The sequence below is a fragment of the Mesoplodon mirus genome (assembly GCF_964341445.2).
Source record: "Mesoplodon mirus genome assembly, chromosome: 2".
Classification (NCBI taxonomy): domain Eukaryota; kingdom Metazoa; phylum Chordata; class Mammalia; order Artiodactyla; family Ziphiidae; genus Mesoplodon; species Mesoplodon mirus.
Window position 1 is genome coordinate 101,864,743 of NC_138977.1, and position 14,947 is coordinate 101,879,689.

The window sequence follows — 14,947 nt, forward strand, 5'->3', positions numbered from 1 at the left end:
AACATGATGAGAATAGTATTGTTACATAAAAAATCGTTTGGATTTTGTCAACAAAGCACGGTTAGTTTTAGAAACGCTGCAAATATAATGAATTGCCATTGTTGTGATGACATTCCAATCTTTTATTCAAATGTTATTCCATAATATTAAATAATGGAAAATACTGATATTATGGTGCTAAAATGTCAGAATGAAAAGTGGTGAATAACGAGAGGTGTTTAGTTGTTATCGGAGCCAGCTCTTGATTATTCAGGATGTAGTTCATCCACTTGTAGAGGAAACATTCCCTTACATTCTTCTCCCTTCTGCTTTACACACCTTTTTGCCATATCATTGGTACTTAACCCCACCAACATTGGCTGGATAGGAGAAGGGAGAAGAGAGTTTAATGAATATTCACTAAATTTCAGTGCTTATTCTTTTTGTCATAGTTTTATTATGCAGTTGTATGTTTGGACTTTTTTGGTTCACTTAGAAGAATCCTGATCATCATTATATATGTATTGTACAAGATAAATATACATATATTTGGCAAGAGAGAACTTAACCATGACCTGGTTATGTTTTTCAACGGTTGAGACCTTGTGAGGGTTACACTAGATGTTTTAGCTTACTTATGTAGAGCACAGAGGATAGTAAACACTCCTATGTGTATTTTAGGCATACAATAAATTATGCATAATGATAAGTTAAATTTATTTGAATTAGTGTGCACAAATTTTGGCTCTAGATTTGTGACACTTTCCTTTAAAATATTTTAATATTTTAAGACCCTATTTTAATAAATGACACTAATAGGAACCTCCAGCTTATACACAATTGATATAATATTTAAGTTCATTGGACTTTGCTCATTTTTGAATAATCAAAAGTTGACAGTACTGGTCTGACAAGAAGTTTAAAAAACAGCTGTAATACTGTCCTTAATTCAAATCTTTGGATTCATTTTGCAACTCACCTCAAGCTCACAATTCCCCCTATCGACCATAACTCACTGCACTTAAAAACCAGAGTACAGATTGCGTCATTACTGCTACAGCAATTGTTCTAATATGAGTACTGTTCACAGAACAGCAAACTTTAGGCACAGAGATCAGCAGACAGAAACATCTCAGGTTGAAAGCCACTTTCATTGAATGCATTTTAACTCTAAGATCTTGAAATATTTAATTTCTATTCCACATCAAGCCATACATGTATGTGCTGGCAAAAAAAATAAATAAATAAAATTAAACCTTTATGAAGGAAATTTTCACCAAAGTATGTGGTTCTGAAAAACTGTAATTGTTTCCTCTTCCTTATTCTAAACCCACCATGAGAACAAATTTAATGGCACAAATTATAGCATATTTTTCTTATGTAGGTATATGGCAGTTTGATCTTTTGCTTTATATTAATTAATTTTACTTTTTTTTTCTAAGCATTTATTACAGGTATGAATATTTCTTCCATTTCTCAGTTTCTATTATACTCTGGCAATAATACTGGCACTAATATTTTATTTTATTATAGTATTATACAGGCAACATAAAATTATTGTTTAGATATAGGCAAAGACCATATATAAATAAATCATTAAGTATTTAAGAGTTTGTCTTTACTGATATCCCAGTTCCTTTGCCATAGTCCTTAACAATGACTGACGTTTTTTGGGTGAAGGACAAGCAAAATGCATAGATAATTTTGTTTCTTATATTTCTGACCAAACAAGTAACTGATTACCCACTCTTTTGTGAGTTATTTAACGTAATATTTTGATAAATATGTTCTTACTAATAGGAAAAAATATGGTCAAAAACACAATAAACAGGACTTCCCAGGTGATGCAGTGGTTAAGAATCCACCTGCCAATGCAGAAGACATGAGTTCAATCCCTGGTCTGGGAAGAGCCCACATGCCGCGGAGCAAATAAGCCCATGCACCACAATTACTGAGCCTGCACTCTAGAGCCCTCAAGCCACAACTACTGAGCCCGTGTGCCTAGAGCCCATGCTCCGCAACAAGAGAAGCCACTGCAATGAGAAGCTGGCACACTGCAATGAAGAGTAGCCCCTGCTTGCTGCAACTAGAGAAAGCCCACGCACAGCAATGAAGACCCAACTCGGCCAAAAATAACTAAATAAAAAATAAATAAATTTATTTAAAAAAATCAGTCCTACAATTCAAATATTAAAACAATCAAACAAACAAAAAAACTCCACAATAAACAAGAGAACATGTATTTAAAAGGTGTTGGACTCTCCAATAAATCAGCTTCACTGAGGTTAAGGTTAGCTGGCTCAGTTCCTAGTAAGGAATATGTTATTATGGTCTCAGGAAACTCAAGCAATTGACACGTGATGACCAACATTCTCTGAATAGGAAGATGTTGGTAAGTCTCTTAATTTCACCTTACTCTTCTGGTCAGAGTAAATAAATTAAAACATAAAATATCTGAAAGGAGGCAATATGGCAGGAGGCAACAAGCTACCAAAGTAACAGAGAGAGAAGAAATTGAACCAAGTAGAGAAGAACTGACCAGATAAAAATACTGGAAAATAGAAATGAATTGCAGACCATCATAAGATGATAGAAGAAGCTATTAGGGCTTGAAAGAAAACATAAAAAATGAGAGAGTTTGGAGACAGAAGGGAAAATAGGAAAGTAAAGAGAAAGGAATTAAAAGAAATAAGAAAAAGTGAGACCATAATTCTAAAACACTCAACATATTTACAGTATTTGGGGGCCCCAAAGAAAGTAAAACAGAGATAGTTAATACAAAAGCCATTATTGGTGATTATAACTATTCTCTGAAGGGAGAAACAAAAAAAGTAGTGGATATAAATATATACATGTATATGTGTTATTTTAATAAAAAAAGAGACATCACTTAATGCAAATAGTTTTATTATATATTTACAAGTAATCTGACATTGGGTAGAAGAAATACCTACAGTATCATTTTAATATAAAATGACAAATGACTTTAATAAATTAAAATGACAATTTTTACAGAAAAATTAAAGAGCAATCATGTAAAAATAGTTTTAAATTATCAGTAATTTTTCCATTTATTATTTTAAGTAAGCACAGATGAGTTTTTTGAGTGTCCAAAGAAATAATGGGCAAAGTATACATGTCATCAAGTATATATGATTTAGTGGTGATGGTGAAAATGAGAGTCAATAAATTAAGATAGCCAGCTGAGTGGTGATTTTAGGTCCTTTTAGCTATAGTTATGGAGAAGAGAAATGCTGAGAGAATGTGACATTAATTGGTGATAAATGATGGTACCCTGTTACCTTTTTGTGGATGGACAATGAATTAAATGAACCAGAGAATGCCAGAATAGAAATGGTGAGAACCAAGCACTCAGTGTTCATATTATGTGAAATAATGGAAGAAGGTCTGTTGTTTACTGCTTTAGAAGGTTCTACCATGTTTTAAACCTTACAACAATATTTTAACCTTTGAATTTGTAGGTAATTTGAACTAAGTTATCATTTTATTCACAGGTTAAAACATCATTCGTGTTAATGTAATCTAGATGTAACCACCATAACAACAGTTAATTTTCACAAATAACAAATATTAGGCTAAAGTAATTACACATACAGAGTATATAATAAGATACAAACAACTTACAACCTTAAAGAATTCAATATTTAACTCGTGATTTATATTTAATAAGATTTGATAAACTTTATCTTAAACGTGCAAACAGAAAAGGGCACAATTGGTTCCACTGAGATTGTACCAAATAACAAATCAGAGGCAGGATCTAATATATTCTTGGATTGCAAGAATATAATATGCACCACTTAGAGAGTAAACAAGATTCCTGCCTGGGAAGCTTTGCTTAAGCTGATGTTACCTGGGTATTCATCAGAGCCAAAATTTAAGAGTATGTTTTGTTGTTATTTAGGGCTAGCCACACCAATTGTGCTTACAGTTTGTTTTGTTTTGTATTTACATTCATATAACATAGGTATCAGTATAAAAACTTTGTCAAGGAAACATCTTTTTTCCACAACACAAAGTACCAGTATTTTGCCAAGGAGATGTCATTCCAATTATTCAAATATGCAAATGTTATTTGTTTGAAGTAAAGAAGCAAAGATACTGGCCACAAGTAGCATTAACCATGCAGTTGTTAACAATACAGGCTAAAAATGAAGAGGCTTCTTTGAAAGCTGCCATACATGGACAAAGGTTAACTGATTTCCTTTGACCTCATCCAGATTGGTTTCTGAACAATTTTTCTCACCCCAGCAATTATGTAAAAATTATCAGAAAAATTACTCACTCCAAGGTCACCTGAGCCACAGCATCCATTGAACTGTATCCATTTTCCATGAAAATCTCTGTATATCGGCCCATTTTGATTGCTTCTAGCCATTCACCTACTGATCTGTAGGCCCCAGACCCCAGTGAGCCATGTTCTGCTAACAAATTAGGTACTCTAAAACACATAAAACACAAATAGTAAAAGTAACATTTAAATTCTTTTGTAACAAATTATATTGTGATATTAGCTCATAATCAATGGATCTTTGAGTCTATAAGTATATTTATAATAGAAAAATATACAAATGCTAACAAGGAAGAAAGTAATTCAAAATACAGAACACAAAACATTCTACTCAGATTTTTTCTATCCATAGTTAATGATGACTTATAATGGCTTGATATGTACATTAGCTAAAAATTCCATGTAGTAATTTAGATGTATTTACTTCCTAAAGCTGTTTTGTTTGTAAAAATAATATAGAAAATGCTACCAAATAGAGATATGCAGGATAATTTGTGTAAAGCCAATTGCTTCTAGACTTCATTAGAGAAACTCATGCTCATTTAATCTACTTTCCCAAGAGACCAGAAGTTAGTTATCCTTTATATTATGCTCTTACAAATACAGGGGTGCTTGTTAATTCACCTAATTACTGGTTAATTCCAGTAGTGGAACTGGAAAGCAAAACGTAACCCCCAATACATAAGAAAACTGAATAGAATTAATCAAACCATGCGATGCTCTTAACTATACTAAATTTATACACTTTGGCCAATAATATATGATATGATAATGATGATGATGAAGATGATGATTTCTACAAAGGTATCCTAAGGAAATAATCAGGAAAAATGTCAAAAAGTACATGTGCACTTTTTTGCTAATGAAAGTAAACATCAAAAGCAATTTAAATGTCCATCAGTGGGAGTTTACTTAAGTACATTTCAACCATAAGATATAGGACAAATACCTTTCTTTCTACTCATGTTCTCTGTACTTTCTCACATCCCATTTACATTTCAACCTACTTCAGTGTAGTTTCTTCCACATCAATTCTACAAAAATTGCTCTGGTTAAGGTGAGCAATGACCTCGATTTTATCAAAATCTGTGAAGATTTTCCAATATGTAAGATGACTGACCTTCCAGAAACATTCAACAATCACCACTACGACCTCCCTCTTGAAATTTTACCTTACCTCAACCTTTTTTGAATCATAGTTCTCTCTTTTGTGGCTACCATAACACTGTATGCATCTCTTCAATCTCTTTTGTTTGCTTCTTTGTCTGACTGTAAAATTTGGAGGTAGCCAGGACATGGCTCTATATCTTGTCTACTCAGGCTTTATATCTTTATTCTACTTTAGGCAGTTTTACCCACTTTCATAGCAACTATTTTTCTCCAATTTTCACCTCCTGCCTAAATCTCTCATATATTCATGTACTTACTTCATGTCTCCATTAGTTCCTGGGATTCTCATCACAACATGTCCAAAGCCACACTACTCATCTTCTCCACATCCAATTCTTCCTGAAGTTCTCATCTTTATACTCTATGATACAATAGTCTGCTCCTTCCTCGTTTTCAGTCCCCTTACAATCTATAATTGTGTGTACTATCCATTCGACTTCCAATATATTGCAAATCTGACCATTTCTATTTAATTTGTCACCACCTTAGTTCAAGACATCATCATGTCTTACCTGCACAAGCACTCTAGCTCATAGTTGTTCTGCTAAATTCTACTCGCACTCACAATGTTTTTATTTTGTTTATCTCTCTCTCCCCCAACTGTGTGTTTCTCAATGTTGTATAATCAGCACCTAGCCCACAGCATGACACAGAGTAGACACATGAATATTTATTGGATGAATAAGTGGACATTTGGTAGTAATTTGTAGCCATTAAACAGAACAGTCAAAGATTTGTTGAAGATAGAATGGAGAATAGAATCTCGAAGTTGAGATTATAGAAAAGATGCAATTTTTGGTAATAGCAAAGTCTAGAATATGACTATGAAAAAGAGTTCAAGGTGGGCTACAGACCAAAATCATTGAAGGGAAAAATTTCAAGTATTGAGAGATATTTGAATATCATCTACATGGTTACTCACATCACCTAGTTTTGTGACATGGGTTGGGATAAAGAGAAAGAGACAGTGAATCAGGAACTAACACCTTCTAGAACCAGGATTTGTAGATGACTGAATAAAGATGAGGTAGGGAGAGATACAGTCCTCCCCCAGTATCTGTAGGGAATTGGTTCCAGAACCCCACCCTCCACCCCATGGATACCCAAAACTATGGACGCTCAAGTCCCTTATATAAAATGGTGTAGTACAGTCGGCTCTCCACATCTGCACATACAGAGGACCAACTGTATAGTCTTAAGCTAAATCTATTTAAATGAAACCTAGCAAGCTGAATTCTATATAATATATACAAGGAAATATGAAAGTTCTTTGGAGATTTTAAAGCTGCTCTCAAGCTATAATGATGATGCTGATATAAATTAATACCATTTAGAACACAGAAATATATTTTTATGATTTCTTTTCCTTATATCCATTTGTGACAACTTAACATAACTTAAACAAGTAGATGAGAGAAACACAATATTTTAGATGACAATAAACAATTTAAAAGCAGTTATTTTGGGAACAACATAAGGAATGATCTCTAAGATGCATTCTCCAGTTGCTACCATAGAAAGTTAATGATGCCTGAACAGAGTTTGAAGATTCATTCCTCATTTGTATTTAAAAATGACTTTTTGCCTAGTAAGCAAATGTTATACCAGAATCATAGAACTTATGTAACTTTATCAACAAATTGTTTCTCATTTAGTTCATACTAGGGGCAGCCAGTTCAGTTACCAGCAGGATACCTTTTCTTGTGGAGATAGAAAACGGCCTTATATATAATGAAAATAACAATTTGGTAAATTTTCTAGTACAGAATCAAACTGATTTATTTTTTGAGAGGATAATTTTATAATTTTTCAGGTAAAAGAAGTAAGAACACTTTAAATAATGTAACATTAGTTAAATGCATTCACATGCATTCAGAAAAGTTTAAAAAATGCTCATTTGCTCACACAAATTTTTTCCACAAGATTACTCATTTATTATTTTTAAGTCCTGTTAATACTACACAGTAAATGATTATCCAAATATCTGTACTCAACTGGATAAGGAAAAGGAGTTGTTGATGTTCATAAAATATAACAGGTGGTGAAATCTATTCTAAGGAAATCAAAGAGTAATTGTTGTTATATATCTCCTGTTTAAAATTATACCAGTGCTTAATTGGCTTTTCCCCATCATGTCATAATCTTATTTTCCTCCATCCAAACCTATGTGGAGTCCAAAGCACCTGAAAATACACATATTTGTGGATTTTTTAAAATGCTACCTGGATCTGGCAATAGTTAACATTTATCTGAAACTGGTAGGTTAGACTATTAGATTAGGTACAGGTGTTTTAAAGTATAATTTAATCATTTATATTTCACTCATTATAAAAGAATAACATTATGAAAAAAACATATTCAAAGAAATTAGTGTAATATGGATTCATAGGCTAGCATGTGTACACAAATAATTTCATTAACTTGATATTTGTGGCATCAATCTGAATTAACAATATTCAGAAAAACCTCTCCAGACTGGCCTTGTACCTGCTCGATGCATTAACCAGAGTCTTCAAGCTACTTGGGTTACGGATCAGCTTGTCCAACATGTTGACGATTTCATCAAACTTGGGCCTGCTATTTCGGTCTTTCTGCCAGCAATCCAGCATTAATTGGTAGAGAGCAGCAGGACAGTCCATGGGGCTTGGCAGACGGTAGCCTTCCTCTACAGCTTTAATCACCTGTGTAAAGTGAAAGAGAACCGGTCCCCCAAAGCCACAAATTTAGTACAGAATAGCTTGAGAAATTTCCTACTGTTCATTTTGCATCCTTTCTTACTCTTACTCTTCCAATACCAAGCAGCATAACTGTCTCTAACATCCTAGATTATTCCATTGGCTGCAAAATACAACAAAGAAAAAATATGCTATCACACAATATAAAAAAAAAGATAGGCTTTCCTCACATATGATAAAGAAAATAAATGGTAATCATCTTTACCTAAAATCTTGGTGTAGGGTGATTTGTAAAATTAATTGACATAAAAATAAACAGTTCATCTTTTATTTATCCTCGCATTCTGGAATCAAATAGAGATTAACTTTTCTAGTGGCCTCTCTGAAAAGTTAATGTCTTTTTAATGAAAAATTATGTGTAGAACCACATTTTTTTAAAGTAATAGAACTGCAATTTTACTTCTAAAGAGACTTTTGGATGGCAAATGGTGGATAAGTCAAAGGCTAAATTAGCATAAATGTCTTATGTATCATTTAATAATGTCAAGGTCTGGCTGTTTATTATCATCTACTGATTTCTGTCAGGAATTTGGAATGACTGTTTAGTAGTGCAGGCATTACAAACATCATTGATTTTAAATGCAACCACACATACGAGTATCAGTCTAATTGTGAGATTGTTTTATCAAAAACATTCTTAATGTTGCTGCTGCCATCAAAATGTCTAAGTCCAGAAGAGTTCTGTCTATGCTACTGAACATAATAATACAACTTTTATTCAATTATTAAAATTTTAACATTTAAATGATACCCCAAACCAATAATAATGAGCATATTTCTCAACATCCTATTTGAATAATTTCTTAATGATTAAACTTAATTATATTTTTCAACAAGCACTTTAGATTTGATCTGACAAATGGAAAAAATATGATGATTAGAATAGAATTTTTACCAAGATAATTTTGAAAGATTGTAGAGAAACCAGTCTCTCAATGATAAAGGAAATGGCATCTGTACGAAAGTAGTGTCAGATGGAGAGATTTCAGAGACATTTATAACATAAGGGTAGAGGTGAGAGTAGAGAAAGTATTTGAGAGAAAACAAGTTCAAGCCTTTCACACCGGATGGTTGTTGTGATTAATTTTCGGTTACCACATTTATGGGAGTGGGAAATGCTGACAGGTATAATTTGGGGCTTGTTTTATTTGAGGTGAGTAGGGAACCACAGATGGCAATCTACAGGAATCTGTCTGCAGTACAGGAGATATTTGGGATGATAATAAATGTGAGGGTCATCAAAGCTTGGTCACAGCTTGAAGTAGGGTATAGTTTATATCTCCCCGGGAAGGGCACAAAATAAAGGTTCCTGAGAAGCACCAATAGTTAAGTTTGGGCAGAGAAAGAAAAAGTACTCAAGGACTCTAAAAATAAATGGTCAGATAAATAACTGAATAACTATGAGCAAAATACCTGGGAGTCATCTACCACTTTAGCTAACTCAAAAACAATACATCTTTATTATTATTATTTAATTTTATTTTCTTAACATCTTTATTGGGGTATAATTGCTTTACAATGGTGTGTTAGTTTCAGCTTTATAACAAAGTGAATCAGCTATACATATACATATATCCCCATATCTCCTCCCCCTTATGTCTCCCTCCCAACCTCCCTATCCCACCCCTCTAGGTGGTCACAAATCACTGAGTTGATCTCCCTGTGCTATGCGGCTGCTACCCGCTAGCTCTCTATTTTATATTTGGTAGTGTGTATATATGTCCATGCCCCTCAAAAGTTAAAAGGCATAGGGGGAACTTTCCTCAACATAATAAAGGCCATATATGACAAACCCACAGCCAACATCGTTCTCAATGGTGAAAAACTGAACCCATTTCCACTAAGATCAGGAACAAAACAAGGTTGCCCACTCTCACCACTATTATTCAACAGAGTTTTGGAATTTTAGCCACAACAATCAGAGAAGAAAAAGAAATAAATGGAATCCAAGTTGGAAAAGGAGAAGTAAAGCTGTCACTGTTTGCAGATGACATGACACTATACATAGAGAATCGTAAATATGTCAACAGAAAACTACTAGAGCTAATCAATGAATTTGGTAAAGTAGCAGGGTACAAAATTAATGCACAGAAATCTCTGGCATTCCTATATACTAATGATGAAAACTCTGAAACTGAAATTAAGAAAACACTCCCATTTACCACTGCAACAAAAAGAATAAAATATCTAGGAATAAACATACCTAAGGAGAAAAAAGACCTGTATGAAGAAAATTATAAGACACTGATGAAGGAAATTAAAGATGACACAAATAGATGGAGAGAAATACCACGTTTTTGGATTGGAAGATTCAACATTGTGAAAATGGCTCTACTACCCAAAGCAATCTACAGATTCAATGCAATCCCTATCAAACTACCACTGGCATTTTTCACAGAACTAAAACAAAACATTTTACAATTTGTATGGAAACAAAAAAGACCCCAAATAGCCAAAGCAATCTTGAGGAAAAAAAACGGAGCTGGAGGAATCAGGCTCCCAGACTTCAGACTATACTACAAAGCTACAAGACAGTATGGTACTGGCACACAAACAAAAATATAGATCACTGAAACAGGATAGAAAGCCCAGAGATAAACTCATATGGTCACTTTATCTTTGATAAAGGAGGCAAGAATATACAGTAGAGAAAAGACAGCCTCTTCAATAAGTGGTGCTGGGAAAACTGGACAGCTACATGTAAAAGAATGAAATTAGAACACTCCCTAACACCATACACAAAAATAAACTCAAAATGGATTAAATACCTAAATGTAAGGCCAGACACCATCAAACTCTTAGAGGAAAACATAGGCAGAGCACTCTATGACATCAATCACAGCAAGATCCTTTTTGACCCACCTCCTAGAGAAAGGAAATAAAAGCAAAAATAAACACATGGGACCTAATGAAACTTAAAAGCTTTTGCACAGCAAAGGAAACCATAAACAAGACCAAAAGACAACCCTCAGAATGGGAGAAAATATTTGCAAATGAAGCAACTGACAAAGGATTAATCTCCAAAATTTACAAGCAGCTCATGCAGCTCAATATCAAAAAAACAAACAACCCAATCCAAAAATGGGCAGAAGACCTAAATAGACATTTCTCCAAACAAGATATACAGCTTGCCAACAACCACATGAAAGAATACTCAACATCATTAATCATTAGAGAAATGCAACTCAAAACTACAATGAGATATCATCTCACACCTGTCAAAATGGCCATCATCAAAATATCTACAAACAATAAATGCTGGAGAGGGTGTGGAGAAAAGGGAACCCTCTTGTACTGTTGGTGGGAAATTGATACAGCCACTATGGAGAACAGTATGAAGATTCTTTAAAAACTAAAAATAGACCTACCATATGACCCAGCAATCCCACTACTGGGCATATACCCTGAGAAAAGCATAATTCAGTAAGAGTCATGTACCAAAATGTTCATTGCAGCTCTATTTACAATAGCCAGGTCATGGAAGCAACCTAAGTGTCCAGCGACAGATGAATGGATAAAGAAGATGTGGCACATATATATGATGGAATATTACTCAGCCATAAAAAGAAATGAAATTGAGTTATTTGTAGTGAGGTGAATGGACCTAGAGTCTGTCATACAGAGTGAAGTAAGTCAGAAAGAGAAAAACAAATATCGTATGCTAACACATATATATGGAATCTAAGGAAAAAAAAAAGTCATGAGCAACCTAGGGGCAAGACGGGAATAAAGACACAGACCTACTAGAGAATGGACTTGAGGATATCGGGAGGAGGGAAGGTTAAACTGTGACAAAGTGAGAGAGTGGCATGGACATATATACACTACCAAACATAAAATAGATAGCTAGTGGGAAGCAGCCGCATAGCACAGGGAGATCAGCTTGGTGCTTTGTGACCACCTAGAGGGGTGGAATAAGGAGGGTGGGAGGGAGGGAGAACCAAGAGGGAAGAGATATGGGAACAGATGTATATGTATAACTGATTCACTTTGTTATAAAGCAGAAACTAACACACCATTGCAATTCAATTATACTCCAATAAAGATGTTAAAAAAAAAGGAATAACTATGTGATAGTGTTCGTAGAAAATCTTACAAAAACTATAACACATGGTTAACGTATCTAATGTATTAAAATCTCATGCATATGAGAAATATAATAAAACAATAAAATAAAACAACAAATAAATAAGAAATAGGTACTAATAAAAAATTTACAAAAGAAAAAAGTGCTAAATCGATTTTGAGAAATTATAACTAGTGATCAAATAAATGAATAATAAAAATTAAAAGTACCATTTGCACTCATATATTAATGGAAGCTCATTTATTTATTAATTTGCTTATTATAATACTTTGCATTTTGGATAAGGATGGTGGTATTACCTTAATAACATATATGTACCAAAATTAAATGTCTTAGTATAGTTTATATCATGAAATATTTAACTATGCAGTGAAAACAGTCATTCTTATTTACTTAAAGCATGATATATTTTATAATGTGCTTTTCCCCAAAGCTGATACAAATTATGTCTATTTTTTTTCTTTAGCACCTATTTAAAAAAAATATTGTCTTTCCTCCACTGATCAGCTAGTCTTATATGTGATTATGAAATGAATGAATTAAACCAATTCCTTAGTTTTAAAGGAATTAGTAAGTTATTTGATCTGAGAAATTATTTCCAGAATATATTACTTAACTTTATTTTCAGCTAAATTTTTATATATAAATATAGTACTCTGTCTCTAAGTTAACTTAGAACTTGGCCCAGTAATTAGGTCATTGAATTTAATTCCAAATTAATGTTTAGAATTTATATTTAAAATAGATTTAGAGCTATAATTTTAGATTTTATATTTAGACAGTTTGAAGTGATTTTTTTTGTTTCAGTTTTACCTATTGTTCCTTTCATAGCTTGGGGGAGAAATGAACGGCATTAGTACTCTGGTGGTTTGTGAAATGCTGAAAATCTGCCAAAGTGCTATTTAGGCTGTTCATTTTACCATACAATATACAATGTATGGCCAATGAGTCATGATCTCAATTGACTTTGTTATTATGATTATCTTTGTTAATTGAGGTGGTTGAGATGAATGAAAGAAAAGAGAAAAAATAAAAATAAAAAGACAACCAGAATTTTTACAGACAATCTGGCACCATTTCAGATTTCTATATCTGAAATATTATCATAAACTATGCATTTTCTTGGCATTGACATGTAAATCAATAGTCTGAACACAACTTATAGAACGCTGCTCTTCCTTCCAATATATAAAACCCAACACTGAGCACCTAATAAGGCACTCTTCAGTGGGTGGTGACTCTATTGGGCCCTTTCCATCATGCAAGGGTCATGGGTTTATCTTTCAGACACACATACCCATTCTGGTTTGCTTTTACCCACAGAGCCTCAGCTAGCATTATAAGGTTGAAATGCTTGATCCACAAACATGGACTCCCAACGAGCATATACCCTAACTAGAACATCCACCTCAGTGAAGCATGTGTGAGTTTATCACATACTTAGTGATATGCTCCTAAATATTTAACAACTGGCTTTTCTTGCAGGGAAAACAGATTTATAACATTTTCTCACTTATCTGATATAAATACTCGCTCCATGTCAACTGTAAGCTACCAACATAATCTCATTCAGGTAGAAATGTTCTGAAAATTCACCAGCTGATATGTGCTGGTTCCAGCAACCACTACACATAGTTCATCATCCAGAAGCGACTAGCCTCACAGAATGCTGGTAGGCCTTTTAAAGGCACAGCTGAAGCACCAACATGGAGGCAACACTTTGATAGTAGCTGTCATTATTCAGGATGCAATTTATGTATTAAATCAACCAACTCAGAAACTTCTATAGTGTGCTTCATTCCCAGTAACTCTTGCCAGGTGACAAACGGTTATAGCTGTCACCAGGCACTTTGGACTACTTGTTCCCAGGTACAAGCACAAGAGGTGAGTCACCATGATGGCCAAAGTTATTGATACTGAACAGCAGGGGGCATTTGAGCTGTTTTCACACAGTTGGGGTGGGGAGAAATTTATGTGGAATCCAGGTAATACTCTAAGGGGCTCTCTTGTTACCCCTTTATAACAGCTGTGGCCAGAAAATGCCAACCCCCAAGAGTGAAGGATTGATTCCATCTACCAGTTAAGCCACGATGATCTGCCAGGTTGTTGGTGATGGGAAGTCAGAATGGATAGTGGAGGAGGGAGAGGCTAAGGACCAGATGAGGTCCTGAGATCAGCTGAAGCTACAGAGACTGCAGTTCAGTCCATAACCCGCTTCTGCTGAATTTCCCTTCAGAAAGAAAACCCCACAGAACCATGGAACAGATGCTTCCTGAACCTGTGTGGAAAAGTTGCTCTGTGTTGCAAAAGGGGTGGAGCATAGCAACCTCGAGAATCTGTCTCTCATATCTTCACCTGCAGGGATGGAAATTGATCTATAGTCCTTAACACTAAAACCTCTAAAATCCATCATCACATTTACACCAAGGCCATGCTTTACATAAGTTACTCCCAGTCAATTACAGAATACGGTAGTGATAAGATGGGCACATTCCTATGAGACTCCTATGACAGGCAATGCTGGCTTGAGGACTCTTTGGCGGCCTTGGCAACCTCTCTTAGAAGTGCACTTCAGACTCAGATACTTGCCTCCAATCATCTTTCCTTCGATCTCTACTCTACCTGGGGTCAGATTTGTATCACAGTCTGACATCTCTCCCAGAT

The 14,947-nt window shown here is 34.3% G+C and overlaps 1 protein-coding gene across 2 annotated transcripts in view; it reads right to left on the reverse strand.

Annotated features, from left to right (window-relative positions):
* Positions 1 to 4,254: 4,254 nt before the first annotated feature.
* Positions 4,255 to 14,947, reverse strand: part of EPHA5 (EPH receptor A5) — a 315,334-nt gene continuing 304,641 nt past the window's right edge. For both annotated transcript variants that reach the window (XM_082634798.1, XM_082634797.1), the window contains 2 exons: positions 7,949 to 8,142; positions 4,255 to 4,441 (listed from right to left, as the gene is read on the reverse strand). In XM_082634798.1, coding sequence (XP_082490924.1) covers positions 4,282 to 4,441; positions 7,949 to 8,142 — 354 coding nt within the window. In that variant the 3' untranslated portion in view covers positions 4,255 to 4,281. The remainder of the gene's footprint in view (positions 4,442 to 7,948; positions 8,143 to 14,947) is intronic.